Here is a 23,418-nt window from a genome sequence, read left to right on the forward strand (position 1 = left end):
AGAAAGTACGGGGCATATACTGGGGACAGAAGCTAGTCCAATTTGGCCAAAGAATGGTACATGTGGAAGTGAGTACTCTTGAAAGGAGGCTTGAAAGAGGAAATGTCTGACTACTGAGAGTTACTCTGTCTTAAAAAAAAGAAGTTATTCTGTCAAGGAAGTAAGCAACTGTCAGGTTTTGAGTGGAGGAATTATATGACTAGATTTGTTTAAAAGCTTGGAAAGGATAGATTAGAATCAAAAGAAAGTGTAGGGACAAAGACCTAGGAGGAGGCAATTTCAGGAAGCAGAATCATATTCCTGAAGGATGCTGGCAGTGGGAATAGAGGAGACATGAAAGAGACAGTGAAATCAACAAGACTTAAGTAATATCTGTGAGTGGATATGCACCATGGTGCATAGAGCTCAAGTCTGAGAGTCGGGAAGACCCAAGTTCAAATATGGCCTCTGATGCTTATTAGTTATGTGCGGCTGGGCAAGTCACTTGCCTCAGTTTCTTCATCTGTAAAATGAGCTGGAGAAGGAAGTGGCAAACCATTTCAGTATTTTTGCCAAAAAAACCCAAATGGGTGTGTAAAGAGTTGGACATGACTGAAAATGGCTGAACAATAGAAATATCTATTAAAAATGGAGGAGTCAGAGGAAAACCCAAGGTTTTCAGTCATAGGAAGCAAAGGTGAGAATTGTGCTATTAAAGACATAATAAGAAGAATAAGTAGAATGGAAACTATATTAATATTCGATTTGAGACATATTGACCTTGAGGTCCTAGTGGACCATCCAAGAAGAAATGAATTATTAGTAGAGAGGTTAAAGTCTAGAATTTTAGCTTTGAGAATCATTTTCAGTTGAAGCCATGGAAAGGAATGCATTTGAAGCATAGATTGGAAGTTGGAAGAGACCCTTAAAGTCTGTCTTCCTCACCTTCCCAATGAAAAAACTGAGACTGTAAAGATTAAAATTTAGGGGAGATGGGGAGACTGAGGCATCTGAGGCAGAAATTAGTTTCTCTCTGCAAGGAGTATTATATTTTTTAGAGGTTTATTAAAGGTTAAAGATTAAGAATATACAAGTAAGAAACATGTGCCTAGGCCAGAGGCCTAGACAAAATAACCTCACATCATGGAAGAGACGCCTCTGCTCCAAAACGGAAGTCCAAAAGACCCCCGAGCCTTCAAAAGCCTTTGCTTAAATATCTTCTCGATCTCGGCCCAGGTGAGATTACAAGGCATTCTGGGGAAGTGGAGCAAAGGCTCGTGGGGATTGTAGTCCTGTATTCGAGTCTATTTTTTACATTCCCCCCTTTGATCATTTGCAAAAAAATTAATTTTTTTCCAAAGGATCATGAAAACATTATCAATTTAAAGATTACAATAATTGAGGATAAGAGAAAGAAAAGAATAAAACCAATAATTACTGGACGCATTGACAGAAAGCCAGTTAGGGGGCAGTCCCCTTTGGCATGAAAGTATGCATGCAAATAAATGTTCATTAACCACACCCAAAGTTCATTTTGTGCAGTTCGTGGTCTGGAGGCTTCTTCATAATGGCTTCTCCAACAGTTCAGTTTCTGAATTCAGGGAAGTAGCATCTTCTTTACCTAAAATTCTTCTCAAAAGGAATTTAAACATTGCAATTTAAATAATGATTTTTTTTTACATTCCCCCCGTTAAGAGGGTGATATAAAAAAAAAAAAGGATCACTTAGGGATGCATGGCTGAGGTATGAGGTATATGAATCAATTGGCAAGAGATATTAAAAAGACATCAGAAAATCCAAAAGAAAAGAAAAATTTCTGGATGAAAATATAGACTATCAAAGTCTTATGTGTAAAAATTCCAAGTAGAAGAAAAATAAATCTATAACAGGTCCTTCAATCAGGGCCCAATCAAAATGATCTAAGTAATGATGCATTTACCCAGTCAGTGCCAGGACTACAGAAAGGTACCACACTATGAGAGGCAGAAAAGGGGACCAGATTATAGAAGCCAAGTAGGAGCCAAGGTTTTGGGGATACTCATCTTTGAGTATCTTCAGAGTGAGTGTAGATACAAGGAAAGCCTATGTCTTAACACATGTTAAACATAGTAACCTTGAGTCTTCACACTAGGTTCAAGACCATTGTATTGGCCTAGAAGTGCATCAATCCATCCTAGATTGGCCTTTCTTTGGTCCTATGAAATGGCTCTTGTGTGTAGCTCTTGTCCTGGAATCAGACAGAATCATTAAGCAAAGTCCTATAATTTATTTAAATAATTAGTGGCATCATTTTTATAGTCACAAGCCTTTTAGGGCATGTATTAGCAAATGTATCTTAAACTTAAAAATCAAAAGGTTAAAGAAAATCTTAATACTGGTGACATGTGCTTCAAATATAAAAAGGAGAGAAAAAATAATTTAAAAAAAACTGAAAAAGTATATTGCACATGCAAGAAAAATATAATAATAAAAGAGCTTTAAAAAATTCAAAAATATAGCTTATAATCATTGACACTGTGTCAGCTAAGAAAATATAAAATACAAGGCTTTCTCACCAAAAATGAGATCCATTTCCTCTTAATATCTGGCCATGATCACTGTGAGTAGAAGGCAAATGAATTGAACAAGGTTAACAATTTTTCATTTTTTAAAAATACAGTAGGTACAAATATGTAGATATCAAAATCCCCCAAATTCTCAATAGCCCAATTAATTACAATAGCAAACACACTTTCATATTTCACATAAGTTGCTGTATGACATTTTTAAAACCTATGAATTGATGGACATTTGTCACAATTTTTACAAACGTAGCAATCCTTCAACCTTGGTATTTAAACATATTTTTTAAAACAAAGTAAAACTCATCTTGGGTTTAGAACATAATCAAGAAATCTATATATCATTCTGGTGCAAGTAAAGTAGTGAGCTGAAGAGTATAAATAAAGGGGTGCTCCTTTTGGAGGCTTTTTAAGGGTACAAATGCCCTGAAATTAACTGCCCAACTTCCATTCACATGTGGGAAGGTTGGGGTTTATAAAATACATTTCACTTCAGCTACTAGAATGGGCCTTACCTCATGGTAGGGGCAGGCAAAATAACCAGATTGTTAAAAAAATTCCAACAATCATATTTAAAAAACCCTTAAAATCAAATCATTTGAGGTATTTAGCACATTAAAATTCCAAAGGTTGTTAATACAATTATAACCAGTTCTGAAGTCCATCTATCCTCAGCAAAATAGAAAAAAGCTGTTTTTTCATATATGGGCTTATTCACAATAATATTTTTTCAACACAGTTATAGGGGAAAAACAACAGAATTTCAAAACTCAGTACATTCAAAATAAATTCAATCAACCTTCAGTTCAAGCAGAATAATATTGAATCCAGTAATATATGAACTTAAAATCACAAAGTTAAACCATAACAAAAAATGCAATAGAATACAGAGATTTTTATAAATCATTGGAGTCTGAAATGCCTTAGAATATAGCCTTTAGTCTTTAAAGTTCCTTGGGTTTTTTTTTTTTGTTTGTTTGTTTTTAATTATCCATTTAAATGTCTATTGTCCGAAGGTAGAGTAGTAAAGGCTAGGCTATGGGGTTCAAGGGATCCGTCCAGGGCCCAAAAGCTGGGAAGCATCAGGGGCCAGATTTTAACTAGAGACCTCCGGTCTCTGGGCCTGGCTTCCAGTTCGCTGGGCCACCCATTTTCCTCCCCAAAGTTAAAGTTGAATCTTTGGGCTGAGTCTGCTCCCTGACAGGCAGGCAAAATCAATGAAATTGCCAGAAGAGTCAAAAATGCTTTTAAACAGCCCATTGCTTTTTAGGTTTCTGTTTGAAAAGTCTGTTTCTTCTCTCTAGTCTTTTCTCTCTTTCCCCTCTGATCCCCCTGTGGCCAATACCCCCAGCCACGTGGAGGCTTAGCCTAAAGGAAAATTACCCGGTCTCCTTTCCCTCTGGTCTCTCCCCTCCACCCACGTGGCCAATACTGTTACCAGCTGGTCGCAATGAGTCCTCAGCAATCTGCTCCAAAGATCTGGGTGATGAGCCGGCTTGGTGTCACGCTCATGGGTCTGGGGCGCAGAAATAGGCAGGCAGCGGGCCGGTGAGAGGCCAGGAGCTGGAGCGGCTGCGGGGGTGGGCAAGGCCGGGACCAGGTACCAGGTGAGGACGATCAGGGCTGCAGGCTGAGGCAGGAAGCGGCAGGACGGAGCCAGGTGGGGTGGGCAGCAGGTCCGGAGCCTGTAGCAGCTTTCTGAGGGTAGAAAACCTTGGCCAGAGAGATATGGCTCAAAAAACAAAATTTTTTTTTCTAGGTACTAGATATTAAAACTGAATTTAAGATCAGAAAAGAAATCAGAAGACTGAAAGTTCTTTTTTCCATTAGGTCGCCAACTGTAAAGATTAAAATTTAGGGGAGATGGGGAGACTGAGGCATCTGAGGCAGAAATTAGTTTCTCTCTGCAAGGAGTATTATATTTTTTAGAGGTTTATTAAAGGTTAAAGATTAAGAATATACAAGTAAGAAACATGTGCCTAGGCCAGAGGCCTAGACAAAATAACCTCACATCATGGAAGAGACGTCTCTGCTCCAAAACGGAAGTCCAAAAGACCCCCGAGCCTTCAAAAGCCTTTGCTTAAATATCTTCTCGATCTCGGCCCAGGTGAGATTACAAAGCATTCTGGGGAAGTGGAGCAAAGGCTCGTGGGGATTGTAGTCCTGTATTCGAGTCTATTTTTTACAAGACCCAGGGAAATGAAATGATTTACCCAAAGCCAGTGATGTCTTCTGTATACAATAACAAGCGATACAGTCTCTGCTGCCTTCTAACCATCTCTTTTGTGGCTGTTATTATTTAGATATGGGGTGGCAGTGCAGGACTTTGCAGGCAGCTGGAGAAGTGGGCTTGCTTTTCTTGCAATCATAAAGGCCATTGATCCCAGCTTGGTTGACATAAAGCAAGCTTTGGAGAATTCTGCCCGGGAGAACCTGGAGAAGGCCTTCAGCATAGCACATGATAAACTTCAGATACCTCGGCTTCTAGAGCCAGAAGGTAGGAGTCTGTTAAAAACAAATAAACAAAAAATTAATGGGTGGGACTGAGAAAACAGAAGCGAAGTGTTCACTTCAGAACTAATGTTTCATTTTATAACCTATATCAAATTGTTTACTGTCTCAGGGAAGGGGGAGGGAAGGAAGAGAGGGAGAGAATTTGGAACTCAAAATGTGAAAAAATATTAAAAAATAAAAAAATTACTAAAAATAAACAAACAAAAAAGAATGCTTAAAGTTGTGTCTCAGCTCTGCTACTAAAAAAATAATGTAACCTTGAGAAAGACTTTTAACTCACTTTGAAGGTGACCTCTCAAAACACTTTAGTTTTCTCACCTGTAAAATGAGAGGATTAGATTAAATGATTTCTTCCTAGCTCTTAAGCTATGACCTAATAAACCTGCCTCTAAGATGAGAAATGCGGACTTGTAGATGTTTAAAGCCCCATCCATCTCTGATTATCTGTCTCTAAATGTATTTTAATTTTTGTTTACCATAGTTAATATTTGTGTATTTCTTAACAGATATAATGGTTGACACACCAGATGAACAGTCGATCGTGACATATGTGGCCCAGTTCCTAGAGCATTTTCCAGGATTAGAAGGGGTATGTTGTTTTTTTTTCTTTTCCTGCCTTCTTTCCTTCCTTTCTTCCAGAGTTCTGGACTTAGAGGCAGGAGAAGCCTGAGTTCAAACCCCAGTTCCCACACATGTTAACTGTTTAATACTTAAGTCATTTCTCTGAATCTCAGATGATACTTGCATTACCTACTTCAGAGTTTTTGAAAGGACAATCCTTTGTAAACCTATATATATATGTATATATACATATATATATTTTTTGTGTGTATATGTGAGTTCTTAATTCTTCCTTCTTTTCATCTCTTTCATTCATTTTTTTAACCTTTACCTTCCATCTTAGAATCAATACTAAGTATTGGTTCCAAGCCAGAAGAGTGGTATGGGCTAGATAATTAGGGTTAAGTGATTTGCCCAGGACAACTCAGCTAGGAAGTGTCTGAGTCCAAATTTGAACCCAGAACCTTCCATCTCCAAGCCTGGCTTTCTATCCACTGAGCCACCTTTCATTCTTTACTTTATGCTTCATTTCTCCTTTTTTTGTCTTTCTTCCTTTTTCTCTCCCTCCTTCCTCCTTTTCTATCCTTTTTTTTCCTTTGCTTTTTTTCCTTTTATTCTCTATTTCCTTTTTCCTCCTTCCACTCTTCTCTTATTAATTTTCAGATTTTAGGGATCGTCACTGGTAAAGTTGGTCTTTGAGCTATACTCTGAGACTTATACTAGTAAATTCATAGTCAAAAGTTTCGTCCAGATTTACCGAAAGTTGCCCTGCCAAGGTTTAACCCCTGTTGCTACTATCATATATCACTTATTACATTCTTCATGTTTCAAAATGTAAGAAAAGGAAACTGGTTTACAAAATCTAGGCATGTTCACTTTGCATAGCCCTGTATCTTGGTAACTCCAAACCACACATTAAGTTTTACTGAAATACACTGAAAACTATTAAGAGAGCTGCCCATTTGAAGAATAGGTCACTGCTGCTTTGTTTGTGTCAAACCGAAATGAAACTTAAACCATAAATTCAGTCAGACCCTCTTTATTTTTATTTAATCAAGCAGTTTCAAAAAATGCAATAGAAAGAGAACACAGAAGACCTCAGTTAGATTCCTAGCTTTGATATGAATTACTTGTGACTTTTGAGTCAAGTCCTTTCACTTCCTCTCTTTTAGAATGAAGGGATTAGATAACTAAACTCTAAGGTGCTCTTTAGCTGTACATCTTATGAAATTAGAAAACACGTCCCATTGAGACCTTTTTTTAGTCGCCATTCTGTTCAAGGTGGAAGATAAACCACAGATTGGAATTCACAGCATCATGAATTTGGTTAAAATTGATCAGATCCTTCAAAAGTTAGCATGAAACAAATAACCAGACAGGTATGGAATATAGGCTAGTTGTGTTGAAAGGAGACCCAGCTTCATTAGTTATGTTTATTCTGGGAGAAGAGAGGACTCAGAGGAGACATGAACTCTTTTGTGCAATAGCTGCTGGAAGGGAATGGACTGCCTCTGAAGAATGAGTTCACCATTAAACCAAAGGCCACTTAAAATGACTGATGGATTACCACTTGTAAAGGATACTCTAGATCAGGAAGAGCTGCAACTAGGGCTAAGGAATTGCCCAAGGGTTGGAAATTTGTTTCAAGGTTGGGAAATGGAATGTGTTGATGATGTGTTAGTTAACCCTCTTAGGAAGAAGATTGATGGTAACACAGGGTTTGCTGGGCCTCAGAGGTGTATGAGAGAAACTCTGACCTAGTGAACTTACTAAACAGTAGGGTTGAAAGAAATTTTGGAGCTGACTTTAACTTGATTATATCGTCCTGGCTCCCAAGGCTGCAAACTCCTGTCCCCAACTAGGAGTAGCCAATACTTGGTCCAGCTCAGATAAAGACTCCTCAGTTCAGAGAGCAGGAGACAGGAACCTTTACTTTTGTTTGATGTTTTATATGCACTCTCTGCCTCTCTCTCTCTCTCTCTCTCTCTCTCTCTCTCTCTCTCTCTCTCTCTCTCTCTCTCTCTCTCTCTCTCTCTCTCTCTCTCTCTCTCTCTCTCTCTCTCTCTCCCCCTTCCCTGCCTCCCTCCCTTCCTCCCTCTGTCCCTCCCTGCCTCCCTCCCTCCCTCCCTCCATCATCTTCTTGTGATGAATTTCAAGACAGTTACTCCCTGATTCAAATATGAAAGCACAAAACTTTTTAGCCAAATCATTTATAAGTGGACATTTCTAATGAGATGGCAAATTGGAGGGAGACTATAGTGTGGCTGAGTTTGAGGTTTAGATTCAAGGGAGATAAATTCAAATCCTACTTCTTCAAATTAGTACCTGCATGACCTTGGGCCTCATTTCCCTTCATTTTATGGGGGGGGGGGAGATGGAGAATGAAGGAAAAGGATATCCTTTAGGAATCCTAGAAATCTTTCTCTATGCCTCATAGCCTAGAGTTCTCTATAACTTCAGTAAAGTATGCCCTGGGAGGAGACTAAAGTGAAGGCCCTACGGGTAGGATAAGGGAGGATAGAAAGGATTTCAAAGGATATCTCTGTCTCTCATATCTCAGCAGTTTTTCTTTCATTGGGAACTTCACCTTTAGTCAAATTTATCGGGCTAAAGGTTGGGACAAGAGGGTGAAACTGCAGCCAGAATACTCTTGGGAAGACTCTCCCCCTTAATTGCTTATCCTTAGTCAAAATACCAGTTAGGTATCCCCCGTTAGGACTATCACCACCCAAGTGAGGTCAGATTTCAACAACCTAGCTGAAAAAAACACTAGCCTAGTAGTCAAAAGCTCTAGACCCTGAACTTTGGATCAATCAGCTGATATTGATTAAGCTCCTGCTGTTTTCCAAGCACTGGATTAGAGATGAGGATACAAAGAAAGGCAAAGAAAACAGTCTGCTTTCAAAAAGCTCACAGTCTAATGGGTCTCTGTTTCTTCCTTTATAAAAATGAAGTCTCATTTTTATTAAGATGGTCTCTAAAGTGCCTCCCAATTCACACCGTGAGACTCTTGATATTTGGGTTCCATTTGACTTCACCATAGCTCTTTCTCAGTTTCAAAAAGAATTCATTAAGCCTTCCTTCCTCTGGGGCCTCAAACAAGACATTCCCCTTTTCTACGGCCTAAAGATCCTTCTCTTTAAAATGAAGGAATTGAACCAAATGAAATCTAAAATCCCCTTCAGTTCTAATATAGTACTTTGAGGATTATTGAGGGTTTGGCTTTAAGACCTCTTTTAGCCCCCTCATCAAAAACACCTCTTTTATTTGCTATAAATGTTACCACTCCACCCTCACACCCCAGTAAAATCAGGCTTCTTAGATATTGACTCAAACTAGTTTGGAAATTTAGGTTTGCAACTGGCACAACAGATGCACGTAGACCATCTAACCATTAACAAATGGAGATTTACTCAGCCACAGCAAGGAAAGGAACTTTCAACAGTGATCCAGAATGAATTCACTTGGATATAGCTTCCCTGCCTCTGTGTTGGCCATATTGGACTGACCTCAGAAATCTGAGGGAGGAGGGACTAAATCCTCATTCTCTTGCTTTCATACTAAGGCCAGCAGAAAATTATGTCAGTGATGTGATATTTAATCCCTTGAGCCAATTAAATCTCAAGGATGGTTTCAGTACCTTTTCAGGAAAAAACTAAGCTAGCCTACATGACAGAGTCTGTAAACATCCTCTAAAGAGGATTTTTAATATTTATATGGCTTTAGAGAGATCATTGGACAGTCTTGATCTCTGGGACATAAGAAATCTGGCAGAAAAAGCACTGAAGGAAGAAAAGGGAAGCACAAAGATAGCCAAAAAAAAACACAAAAAACTGGTGGGAATGGGGAGAGAGAATAGCAATTGGTCTCTCAAGAACAAAATAATATTGATGGGGAAGCTAGGTGACTTATTGGATAGAGAGCTAGAATTGGAAGGTCCTGGGTTTAAATATGGCCTCAGACACTTCCTAGCTGGGTGACCCTGGGCAAGTCACTGAACCCCCATTGCCTAGTCCTTACCACTCTTCTGCCTTGGAACCAATATATAGTATTGATTCTAAGATAGAAGGTAAGGGTTTAAAACAAAACAAAACAAAAAAAGAAGAAAGAACATTAAGGAGATCAAAGATCAAGAATCCCAGGCCAAGCAAGTCTAGCATCTTAATGATCTGGTCCACCTGATACATAGTGCCATATATGTGCAATTCACAGTATATGTCTTCTAATGTAAATTGATGGTGATGAGGTAGAGCGACACCAGGAACATCAGGGTGGCAGGGCCAATGATGATAGTTCCAGAAATCACTAATCATTATGGGACAGGGTCATCTATAGTATGATAACTTAGAGTCCATTTTTCATGCAATATATCACAATGCCAGCATCAATACCAAAAATATCCCTGCACCACCATCATTCAGTGTTCATTAGCCTTCCTTTGCTACGACCCCATATGAGATTTAAAATGGTTGAGGTCTTAAACTGTAGTGATTAAAATATTGGAAGATATAAATTGTGATAGATATAAGAGAGGGTGAGTAAATTATTCAAATACCCAAGTCAATTGGGTTTTATAGAGATTTTAATTAACAATACAATGAGTAATCAAAGAAAGAGAGAGAAAGAGTAAGAAAGGAATAAGTATGAAGGGCCTCAAAGCCAATATGGCCTAGACCTGAGTCTTAAAAGAGAAATCAGTCAGTTTTTTTAACGCACCATAAGATCTGTCTAAGTAAGGATTTCTAATGATACCAGGCCAGCAGCATCTCAGCTGCTTTCACCAGCTCCCTCCTCCATCTGAATGTTTCAGAATCAGTCTCCTCAGAATGAGTCTCTCCAATCTGAATGTTTCAGAATGACTTCCCAGCTCTTCCCTGACCTCTTATTTTTAAAGGCAAAATCTTCTCTGTCACCTCCCCTAAGTCCTTACATCTACTAATCACTGTAGATGTTTCTAAAGGACCACCCATTTTGAATTCACAGCTGAGTAGTTTTAATCTCTTTAGTAAATCGGGGAAAAAATGCTGCTGTGTCGACAAATTTCTTTAGAAAAAACCTCTGAATAAGTTATCACCCTTTTAGGTTTAAGTAGTTTACAAGTTGCCCCACCTTTATAGGTACTTAGTATCCCATTGTATCAATTCTAAAACAGTCATGACTCAAAGAACTTCCTGACCCTTCCATAAGCATGGATCAAAGTACTTTTCATTGTTCTCAAGGAGCTCTCTGTCCTAAAGCAGTCTTAAGTAGGGTGGAGTAGGGATATTCCCAAGGCAAGGAGTTTTCACACTTAAATAGAATTCTCACTATCTGCTAGGGAATTTTTCAAGTAAAAGATTCCCCAATGGGGGAAATCCCTAACATTCATAAGTCTGAGAAATTTTGAGGTTTACACCCAGTAGCCTTTTAGGAGTCCTCTGTTGATAGACTTGCCCTGTTTCTTCCATGGAAACTGGGTAGATCATTTCACCTTTCCCCTGTTGATAGAAGGCCAGCCATCTCCCAATAGTGACCCCTTGGTTTCCTAAGCCCTCCCTAGGAACTGCCCTGTGACTTAGTCATGGCGGAAGATCCCCATCAGCCCCAGATCCTAGTAAGCCAAAGGACTACAATGAGCCTGGCTATGCTGGTGCCTATTCTAATGAGTCCTTCATCAACATCCATGCTGCCACCCATCGCCACCCCAGTTGTTTGCTCTGTGGGGACCAAGCACTGCCTCCAGAGTCTGATTGGTTCTTGCTCCCCTATTCTAGGACCTGGATGTTGCCACAGGCATAGCCACTGCCTGAGTATGCCAGATCAAATGGAGACTTTGCTGGGAGCTAGCAATGCTAAAGTCTGAGTGTCACCACCTTTTCATTGCCCTCCCACATTGTGGCACTTTTGAGGGACCTAGCCCTCTCCCCACTCCCATACCAGAGCCTGAGCACAGCTGCAGGAGCTGCCAGAAGTATTGTTGTTGCCCCTTCTAAGCTAAGGTCTGCACTGGGCCCTCCTCATCTATTCCTCTCTGGAAATTCCAGAGAGAAAGAAAGTTATAGTTCACAGTACTGAGAATCTTCCCTTGAAAGCTTTTAAAACTGATGCTCTCCACCCCCACCTCCCAACCCCTTATCCCAAATCGTCACTAAATCACCTGGAATGTATTTGGTACATTTGTCCTGAATTCCAATTCTGGAAAGGTCTTGAGGTCTCTATGGAAAATTAAGCACCGTATTTTCAAGTGCCAGAGTCCAAAGAAAGCACACCTGGTACAAGTCCCAATAGCCTCCCAGATGCCATATAAAAAGGCTCAAGCAGTTCTTTCAGCCCAGTTTCTGGACAATCTCAAAATTCCAGTCCTTAGAGAAAACCCTAGACTTCTACATCTGGTGGATCTGGAGATCATTGTCATTTCTAATACAAAATTATGCAAATTAAACCAACAATCTTTTAAAGCATTTACCATCTTGCAAGCATAGTCCTTTAGACACATCCTCAAAGAGCACATTCCTGTGCCTCTTGTTGCTGTTTAGTCTTGAGTGTCCCCAGGATGCCTCCCAACATGTGGCCAGCACCCAAAGCAGCATGGAAGCCACCAAGAACTTACCTTCCTCCTTTTCAGTGGGGAAGGCAAGGAGTTGATCCTCTACTTTTATACCAACTGTCATAGGCCAGGCCCTACATAGGCCAGTCTGGTTGTTCAGGTTTGAAATTAGAACAAAATGAGATATTTGTAAAACCATGTAAAAATGAACAAAAGGATTACTTAGCTATAACAGGGAAAATAATATTCAACAAGTAAAAAAAAAATCAATTGTGCATAGCTTTCCTGTCCCTGTTGTGCCCATTCTGGTCTACTGACCAGAAGCCTGAGGGGAGAAATGCTGGCTCCTTTTTATCATCTTTATTTTTTGTATTTGTGCCATCAGGAAGCTTCATTAATGGCCCAAACTTTATTCTCATGAGCCAATGAAGTCTCAAAACTTAGCCTAGATGACATATTGTATACCTTCCATATTTACCATGTAAAAATAAATAATTATTCTTGAGATCTAATTGCTAAGATTCATTTTATAGGAAGATACTAACTGAAGTAGCTAGAGTAGATAGAGTGCTAGCCTCAGACACTTAAAAACCGTATGCTCTTTCTGTCCCAGTTTTGTCATCTGTAAAATGGGGTGACATAAAGCATTTTCCTCCTAGGTTTGTTTTAAAGGTAAAATGAGATATTATTTGTAAAACCTTAAGATAATATATGTTATTATTGTTGCTTTTATTTGCAAACCTCCTTTTACTATCAACATATTAATAACTGCTTTTTTATGTAGAAATGCAACTTTTGTGGCACAATCATTAACTTCTGAAATCATCAATTCTAGGATTTTGATGATTCTTAGGTTCCAAATTTCAATGCAGCTTTAATCCAACAAAAACAACTTGCCCAACATTTATTTATTTATTAAACCCTTGCCTTCTGTTTCAGAATCGATATTGAGTATCAGTTCCAAGACAGAAGACTGGTAAGAGTTAGGCAATTGGATTTAAGTGAGTTGCCCATGGTCATACAGCTAGGAAGTGTCTGAGGCCAGATTTGGATCTAGATCCTCCCAATTCCAGCCCTGACGTTCTATGTTACCTAGCTTCCCCTTTGACCAGCATTTATTAAGCACCTACAAGGTAGCAAACCTTTTAGATGTAAAGATAAAATAACAGGGCCCCAGCTCTAAGATATTTTATGTTTGAGGCAGGGAAAGAGATAAAAAACAACATGTACTCATATGTTTAACAAAATGGAGTCAAGAGGCCAAAATACCATTGGAAGTTGGCACTGCCATTTACAGTGCCTCGAGAACTCAAAAGTGACTTGCCCAGGGTCACAGAGCTAGTATGTGGCACAGGCAGGATGCAAACGTAGGTCTTTCTGATTCCCATTTATTTACACTACTTTTCATAAAGTTACTAGTAGTAAAAACCGATTTGTATTGTACTTGAAGGTACACAAAGTATTTTCCCATCTATGATCTCATTTCCTCTTTTCAAAAACACTATTTGGAAAATGCTGTATTACTGCCCCCATTTTACAGGTGAGGAGACAGGCTAAGAAAGATCAAAGGTCACTTATCTAGTAAGCTTCAGAGTATAGGTTTAAACACATGCCTTCCTCACTTCAAGTCTAGTGTTATGTTCACAATGACACATTGCCTCTCAGACAATAAAAGTGGAAGTGATTGAAGGAAAGTTTGGAAGGGGGGATGAGTTCAGTTTGGGATATCTTGAGCTTAAGGTACTAGTACGTCCAGGTAAAGAAGACCAGCGGGCAATCACAGCTGCCAGACTGCAGTTTGGGGGAGATTAGGGCTGAATATATTGAGTCTCGTATGTAAAAGCAATCATTGAGCCTTCTGGGAACAAATGAGATCACCAATGAGAAAGTATAGAGAAAAAAAAGAAAAGAGGACTCAGAACAAAATTTTGGGTATACTCTCAAATCAGAAAGAAGGAGATGGATGGGAAACCAGCAAAAGAAAATGAGGAATAATTGTAAAAGGAAGAGAATTAGGAAAGAACAATATAACTGAAACCAAGGGAAGAGAAAGGATCCTGGAGGAGAAAGTGGTCAACAATAATAATAGCTGGAAATTATATGGAAATGTTTACAGTTAGCAAAGCACTGTAATACATGTTATCTTATTTGATCATCACAGAAACCCTTTGAGAAAGATTCTAAAATCAAAAGATGTAAAAAATTTGAAATAGATGAGGACTGAGAAAAAACCATCAGTGAATTTAGTAATGAAATCGTTAACATTTGAGACTTGTTTCTTTAAAATTCTAGAAGCTTTGTCATTCAAGGCTGTAGCCAGGATTCAATAAATCTTATACTTCATTTTCCTAACCTAGAGACCCAGACTTGGAAAAGAGTGCAATGCAGTTCTTTTTTAGGGAATTAGAAGCTACAGTTGTTTAAGGGAAACTTGGAACTCAGTTTTAAAAAAAATAAAGTCACTTCTCAGCTGTCCCTTTGAATTCTGGATTTGGCAGCCCATCCAGAACAATCAAAGATCTTCATTAACTGAGGACTTAATGAGATTTTCAATACCTTAATATTGTTTTTATAATGTAAGAAGCACTGTATGAGGTCATGAAGACAGAAAGTTTTAATTCTTGCTCTTGTGGAAACTTACAATCTAGTTGAGGATGAAGGATAAGGGTAAAGAGGGAGAGAATAGGACATGTGACACAAAAATAAATAATATGTGTAGTAGCAGTAGGTTAGTAGAAAGAAATGATGAGCAAGATGGTTTCAGAAAAAGCTGGAAAGATCTACATGAACTGATGCAGAGGGAAATAAGCAGAACAGGAAAAACATTGTACACAGTAACAGCAATATTGTACAATGATCAACTGGGAAAGACTTACCTAGTCTCAGCATCGTAATGATCTGGGACCATTCTGAAGGACCTATGATGGGGAATGCTATCCACCTCCAGAGAAAGAACTGTTGGAATCAGGTGCATAGTATCTTTCACATCAATTTATTTGCTGTTTTATTTTGGGGTTTTAGTGTTGCATGAGTGTGCTCTTATACCAGTGATCAATATGAAAGTATGTTTTAAATGATAATACATATATGGCCCAAATCAAATGGCTTACCATCTCTGAATGGGGGAAAGGAAGCAAGGAAGGGAAACAGTTTGGATCTTATATATATATATTGGAAAATGTCTGTTGAAAATTATTACATGTAATTGGGAAAATAAAATAAATGCCTCAGTAGATAGAGAGCTAGACCTGGAGATGGGAAGACTAGGGTTCAAATCTAACCTTAGATATTCTGTATGACCTGGGCAAATCACTCAATCCCAGTTGCTAAGCCCTTATTGTTCTTCTGTCTTAGAAGTGAACATAGATTCTTTTTTCCTATATTATTCATTTTTGTAAGTGAATAATCTTATAAAACTGAAACCCCAAATCATACACCCAAATAAACAAGTGATAAATCACATTTTCACCTGCATTTCTACTACAATTAGAATTGAGTATTGATTCTTCTTTCCTATATTATTAATTTTTGTAAGTGAATAATCTTATAAAACCAAAACCCCAAATTATATACCCAAATAAACAAGTGATACATCCTATATTTTCACGTGCATTTCTACTACAACAGTTCTTTCTCTTGAGGTGAAGAGCATTCTTTTTTAGAAGTTCCTCAGAATTGTCCTGGATCATTATATTACTGTTAGTAGCAAATTCTCTCACATTTGATTGTTCTACAGTATTGTAATTACTGTGTCTAATGTCTCCTGGTTCTGCTTATCTCACTCTGCATCAGTTCATGTAGGTCTTTCCAGCTCTTTCTGAAATCATCCTGTTCATCATTCCTTATAGCACAATAGTATTCCATCACTTGCCCTCCCCAAGTTTCACTTTCTTTATCTGCACTCTGAGAGGATTGGACTAAGTGACATCTAAGGTATTTTCCAGCTCTGATATTCTGTGATTCTGTGAGTCACTAGAGAGCACTGGATTTAGATATTAAACTATAAAGGAACCAGGGTTCAAATCTTGGCTTTGTCATTTCCCATCTTCTTTGAACTTGTGGAAGCCTCTTAAGTTCTCTCAGGGTTTCAGTTTTCTCATCTGTAGGGAGGAGGTTAAAATAGATGAACTCTAAGATCTCTCTTATCTTTAAATTCTCTGATCTATAATCTCTAAGCACTTGAGTTTCTTTTTCTATGAAAGGGGGAAGGAGGTGGGAGATGAGTCTAGAACTAATAATCCTTAAGGTCCTTCTAGTTCTAATATTCTGTGTTTTGTATCAACTGTAAATTTTTTTTTCTTATTTCATGTTTCTCTATGATTATTTGTAGGAAGATTTCATGGATCCTGATAAAGAGATTCCTATTGAATCTACCTTTGTCCGTATAAAAGAAACCCCTACTGAACAAGAAGGCAAGATTTTCCTTCTCACTGAAAATGGGGAACATACATATACAATTAACTGTGAAACCAGCCAACCACCTCCTCCAATAGTCTTTGTCTGTGATAACCCAGAAGTGGGCAAGGAATTGGTCACAGATGAGAGTCCCAGTGATTCTTCTAGTCGTAGATATTCTGATAGCCCAGAGAACGAGCTATCCTACATTGCTGAGCAGGTATTTCCTGGAGGCTTTAATAAGCCAAATGACATTAATGAATCATTATCAGAGCCATCTATTTTAATATCTAAAAAGGCTGACCACAGGCCCGACTCTTTGCCAGTTAAGAAAAGTGTCCACTTTGAATCAGATGTATCTAAAGATGCTTCATGCAGTAAGGACATTAACTTCAAAGGAGACTCAGAGATGATAAATGAGACATTGGCACAGGATGATTCTGTCTCATCATCTGGTGTATGTAATAAAATAAAGTTCAAAGAGGGACGCATGAAATCACTGGGCTCAGCTCTCAACAAAATTCTGGATGACTATCCTTTGACACATAAAAAAAATGGTGGTTTTTCAACTTCTGACATCCTACCAGGGAATGCTGAAGAGGATGTCGAAGCCAACGAAGGAAATGATGCTCATCCTCATTCATCAGAAATCAGAGATGAGAAGGTAATCCAAAAGGCTCTGGTTGAGGCTGGTGGGTTTGAAGAGATGGCAGTAAAGGCTACTACTGCACATAGCCCTGAAATGAAAGACCAAACCCTCCGTGACGAAAACTCTGCCCCTGTTGAAAAGAATGTTGCTCGTGATGGAGTTTCTTCTAAGGCAAATGTAAAGCAGTTGACTAAAAAGGCATCTAAATGTCATCATAAAATGAAAGATTCAACTGCAGACAATTCTGACACTGACTTGCGTAGCTCCGAAGTGCCCACGGTTGATTCCAGGGATTCGTCCCTAGTGACCCCTGACGAGGATATCTATAACTACGTTTTGCACCTACAAGAGGAGGCTGTAATGACCGAGCTAGATGTCTCTGAAAAGGCAAAGCAGCAGCCTGTTAACAAGGACCAAGAGGAAAAAGCCCCACCTGACAATCACCTCGAAATTCAGGAAGATGTTGAAGATGAGTTTTCTACCCCACTTAGCAGTGTGAGTCTCGAAACTCTAGGTAGTCAAAGCGAAGACAGTCTTGACTTGAAGCTGTCTCCGCCTTCCTCAAAAGTCTCAGTGATTCCCCATGACCTTTTCTATTACCCCCATTACGATGTTCCCTTATCTGCTGTTCTAGAAGCCTATGTGGAAGCCTCTCATGGCTCTCAGAATGAAGAAATAGTTCCGGAGAAATCCACAGAGGATGCCCAAGAACTTGACACCACGGGGGAAGACCCTCAAAAAGGTTGCAAGAGCAACTCTAGCTTTTTAGTGACTGAGTTGAGTGCTGAAGTCCCACAGATGGATCTTCCTAGTCATCCAGCTGAAACAGAGCCATCTTCAGAAACTGTTGAGAAAAAAAGCCACGTGGAACATAAAGGAAAAGACCCCCCGAATACTGACTCAGTGGACAACTCTCAGGTACTCATTTGATAATTGGTTTCAGTGACCTAACCCCTTGTTTGGTTCAACAATGACTATGTAATCTACTATGTATATGGGACCCTGTGATGGGCACTATGGGGGGAAATAAAGATAAATAAGACGTCATTTTAGGGAGGTGGCAGTCCCATAGCCAGGTCTTGATTAATGTGAACAATGAATCTCCTAAAATGGTCGCATGTATTCCAATTTGTATTATTTGAAATTATAATGATGTAAAATGGGGTCATGGGTTCTAGCTCCATATAAATTCAGGAAGATTCATTATCCAAGCTAATCCAGACCTGACTGTAAGGGGAAAGAGGAGGGAGAACTGAAAAAGAGAGGTGTCATAATGGTACAAGACAAGATGTCAAAGAATGAGAAGAGAAATAGAAACAATATGTGTAGGAATTTAGGAAGAGGCTACTTTTTGCCCAAGGATTTGAGGAGATACAAGTGAGGAGTAATCAGGGATGGCTTCAAGCATGAAGTGACATTTGAATTGGGCCCTGAAGGATGGTTAGGAATTTGTTATGATTAAAATGATTTCAAGAGGGTGATTTTTGGGTAAGAATGTAAATGTATTGATTATATTGGTTTATTGGTTGGGCCAGTATCAAAACCAGTAAAGTGATAAAGGTCTCCATGGCTCTCTCAGGACCAGGGACAACCCAAGCTTGGTCAGGCAGCCTAACAGATATAGTTTTAGGAGCTCATTATTCATCCCTTCCCTTGATCATCCCAAGACATCTTTAATTGGTGATAGATAATTAGGAGGTGGTCCATCAACCTCTCCACTCTTCACTATATTTATAGGTAGACAGGTCACAAAAGCCAGAAAAAGATTCTCCCCTTCATCCATTGACCAAATTCTGTTAAAAAGGAAGACATTCCTTGGGATTCCCAAGGATAAAGAAAACGCAAAAAGTAGCAGATGAAATGGTATTCCTGACCCAGATCCCAGACACAGTCATACACAGTAATTCTTCCTAATGTGCAGAAATTAATATAGTATATTAAGAATAAATTCTCACTTGGTAGATGACTTTGAGATTGGACAAGTTGTCAAAAAGTATAGGGCTTTTGGAGCCAAGTACTAATTAGATATCAACTAAAAGGTTTAATCTACATACATTTAAAATGTAAGTAAGTAAAGGGAGAATTCTTTCCCACCATGAACTTTCTGGGCATCTATTTAACTCAAAGTTTGGTTCCTCAGAAATAAGAACTGAAGAGTTGAGGTCTGAAGAGTTAAAAGTTATATAGAGGTGGACTTGGCCTGGGCCTACGATGGCTAAAAGAGATCCTTCACATACATGTGTCTACATAGAGTGCAATCTCTATGTAAATCCATCCCTAGACTTTAGGGATCACTAATCCTTCCCAGAACCAATTCAGGGGATTTCGCCTTTAGTCTTGGGGACTTTTGGTTTTTTTCACTTACTTTTCTATGGTATAAATAAAAGAGTGCTGACCTTGGAGTTCAGAACCCCTTGTATTAGAGTCCTGGCTGTACCATTCACTAACTTTGTGACCCTAGATAAGTCACTGTCCCTTATCAGGCCTATGTTTCCTCCTATGTAAAGTGGGAAAGTAGTATTTGTACCACCTACTTCATAGCATCATCATGAGAAAAGCATTTTGTAAAGCTTAAGACAACGTGGAAATGTGAGCTGGTATGATTACCCTCTAAATTGTTACTAATCCTGAACCCCAGCTCATCATTGACTGTCCTAAATTTCCCTTATTCCCTAGTCATCTGGACTTCTTAAGGCTGCCACCATTTTTAGGTGACCTGGTCTTTCATTTCTACCTCTATGAATCTACATCCTTCAGGCTGCAAAGTAAATTTCTAGGCCCCAGGGACAAGATAACGAAAATTCTAAAATAATATCGTAATGAGAGGTCATTAGAAGTCTGCATAAGAGAAATCTCCACCAAAGTTCTACTTTAAGTCTCCATCCTAGCATGGAGGTGATTTTGGGTTGCCAAAGGCTATTCCAATGGGAATAAGTTTTGGCAAATCCTACCAAGCTAAACATGCTTTGCGTAGAGTCCAAGTAATGGAGTATATGTGTATATGGGTGTGTGTGTATGTATAAGCATACACATGCGTGTTTGCCTTAGGACCAGCCTAATTAAGTTTGGAAAAGATCATCACCAAACTGGCCTCAGGGAAGTGATATTCTTGGCCTCAACTACTCATGGGTGGTTGTTGTTATTCATTTGTTTCAGTCAAGTCCAACAATTCAGGACCCCACTTGGGGTTTTTCTTGGCAAAGATACTGCAATGGTTTGCCATTTCCTTGTCCATCTCATTTTACAGATGAGGAAACAGGCAAACGGTGTTAAGTGACTTTCACAGAGTCACATAGGTAATAAGTGTCTGAGATCAGATTTGAACACAGATCTTCCTGACTCTTGGGACTCTTATCCACTACAATGTCTAGCTACCCTCATTCATGAGTTACCATCTTACTAAGACGATCAATTGGCAAAAGAAGGCTCATACTGATGTAATCCCGAACTCTGGAATATTTATAGTATAAAAGGCATCTACTCAGTACTAACTTGAATAGCATCCAAGGATTCTAACCTATTCCTTAACCAAAATTACCCAAACCTAGCCTGACCCATTCTGATTTCTCCCTAGGGAGAAATAAATATCATTGGACTTCAGGAGATTGCTCAGTGAGTGATGTGTTATTTCATGCCACAGGCAAGTTCTAAAACCCTGAGGTTGTTTAGATAAAAAAAAAAGAAAAGGGTCAGAGGGTGTGTGTGTGTGTGTGTGTGTGTGTGTGTGTGTGTGTGTGTGTGTGTGTGTCCACAAGAAAAACTATAGGGCTAAAGAACCAAAGACTCTTAGGTTTGGAAGGAAGCTCAGAAGTTCAACCAGTCCTTGAATAGGGAGCCCACTCCATTAGGGCTTTAATTATCATCTAACTTCCTCTTAAAGACCTCTGGTGGAGGGGCACCCATTACCTTGGGAGACAGCTCATTTCATTTTTGGTTAGCTCTAATTCATAGGAGCTACATGTGAATTACCTAATTCCTAGGCATTCTAATTCATTACTTTCCAATGAAGCCAAATCCCCACCTTCCCAAAATGTCCACTGATTGGTCCTAGATCTCTTCTTTGGGTCCAAGCAGAAGAGTTCTAGTCCATGTTAGCCCTTCAAATACTCCAATACAATTATTATTTCTGCCTTAAGACTTTTCTACTTAGAAGCCTTTTATGTAAAACCTAGGCTGAGTCCTCAAGACAGATTTGCTCCTTAAACAAAAACAAGTATTAAGGCCTGTGTTTAGAGCTAAACTAGGAACTAAAGAAAATATAAAGTTTAGAAAAGTCTCCATTACTGACCTCTTGGAGTTCACCCTCCATTAGTGAGATAAGACATAAACATAGATAACTATTATAGAAAGTGTTATACAAAATAAATATAGCCCTAATTTAAGTTTTCAACCTTGTATGCATTCACATTCATAGTATACCTTTCTAATAATAATGATGATGGCTCCAGTTTACATAATACTTTATGATTTGCAAAATTCTTTCATCTACTATGGGAAATATGTAAAAGATACTATCATCTCCAATTTGGAGTCAAAAAATTAGGTTTGAACCTTAGCTGAGCTCCTTATCATTTTATAGATGAGGAAACTGAGGCAAATAAGATTAAGTGGCTTGATCAGGATCATCAGCTAATGAGTTATCTGAAGCTAGATTAGAACTCATGAAGGTGAATCTTCCCGATTTCTGGCCCTATACTCTATTCACTGTGGCAACTAGTTCCTTATATATATATGTAACCTTAGAAAGGTCACTCGCCTATTGGGAGGAAGTTTCCTCACTTTATCCAGCAGTAACATTTTGTGTTAGAGTAGGCAGGATAGTGGTATGAAACTCAAATAGAAATGAAGGCCACCAAACCATACATAAGGATCTCTGTGGGTGCGTGTTGATGTAGAAATCACATATTAACATTATCTCCTCTTTATGGTATTTTTATTTATTTTGTAAAATATTTCCCAATTACATTTTTTAACCCTTATTTTTTGTCTTAGTAACAACTCATATGACATAAGGGCAAGTGCTAGACAAATGGGATTGCCCAGTCACACAATTAGGAAATGTCTGCAGTCAAATTTGAACACAGTTTCGTTCTCCTCGGTCCAGCTTGGTGCTCTGTCCACTGTGCCACCTAGCTACCCTTCCAATTACATTTTAATCTGGCTTCTTCCCCCTCCCCACCACTACCTAAAGGTGTTTCAGGTCTTGTGTGTGACCCCTCTTGGCTAGATGATCTTTAGGATACCTTCCAGCTATCAATCAGGATTCATTTTACAGTTAAAGAAATTGAAGACCATAGAGGCAAAATGACTTGCCCAGCATCACCCAGATGGAAATCATGAAAGCAATGACTTCAAATTCCATCTCTTCCAACTCTCAAATTTATAACTCTTTCCACTTTACCACGTTCAAACTATGATGGTAAATCAGTGTTATAAAAACTGCCTTGGGAAAGGGGCACGCTTTTTAATTTAATCTCCATTATGAGCATATTTTCCCATCACTTGCTAGATCCATCACTTTCTTAAGTCTAGACAATCAACAAAACAATACATAAAGCCTTGATTTGTAGCTTTTGCAGATTTCTGAGATAGAAGTACTGGAACTGAAAATTTAACAATTGTCTTTTGTGAGCTGATTCCAGCTGGCTACAGCACACTTCTGTATTTAACCCTCTACAATTTGGCCCATTGTTCAGGTAAATGCCTAAAGTACTCTCTTATCCTCAGGGGGAATTCCTAAGGATTCTGTAAATCCACTTGCATCTCTGCCCTGAATTTTGCACATCAACCTAATATCACAATCCAAGTGGAAAATAGGAATGGAGACCTAGTTTATCCATGAAGGCTTTAGAACCAGAGTATGCCCCAAAATAGCATGCTCCTTGGAGTTCATTGGAAGGACTGAATGCCCTCCTCTGGCCCGTAAAAAGCTTCCTAAAAGAGAAAGAATACAAGAAATAAGGAGACATAGTGCATAATGCTGGATATGGAACCTAGAGAGTTAAGATGACATGGCAGATTTACACTGCGTTTAGAGAAAGAGCTGCGTTCAAATATTGCTTCCAACGCTTACTGACTCATGACTCTGAAAAGGTCATCTAACATTTCTTAGCCCCAGTTTCCCCACCTGTAAAATGTCCTCTAAAGATCTTTGCCAGTTCACTTCCCACTGCCCCATAACCTCAGTTTCCCTCATTTAAAATGGAAATTTGATAATACTTGATCTCCCCACC

The 23,418-nt window shown here is 38.9% G+C and overlaps 1 protein-coding gene across 6 annotated transcripts in view; it reads left to right on the plus strand.

Moving 5' to 3' along the window:
• CLMN (calmin) overlaps nt 1–23,418 on the plus strand; it is a 171,471-nt gene that overhangs the window by 129,613 nt on the left and 18,440 nt on the right. For all 6 annotated transcript variants that reach the window (XM_001375611.4, XM_056811314.1, XM_056811315.1 and 3 more), the window contains 3 exons: nt 4,844–5,037; nt 5,561–5,643; nt 16,472–18,103. In XM_001375611.4, coding sequence (XP_001375648.1) covers nt 4,844–5,037; nt 5,561–5,643; nt 16,472–18,103 — 1,909 coding nt within the window. The remainder of the gene's footprint in view (nt 1–4,843; nt 5,038–5,560; nt 5,644–16,471; nt 18,104–23,418) is intronic.

Source organism: Monodelphis domestica, chromosome 1 (genome assembly GCF_027887165.1).
Source record: "Monodelphis domestica isolate mMonDom1 chromosome 1, mMonDom1.pri, whole genome shotgun sequence".
NCBI classification, from domain to species: Eukaryota; Metazoa; Chordata; class Mammalia; order Didelphimorphia; family Didelphidae; genus Monodelphis; species Monodelphis domestica.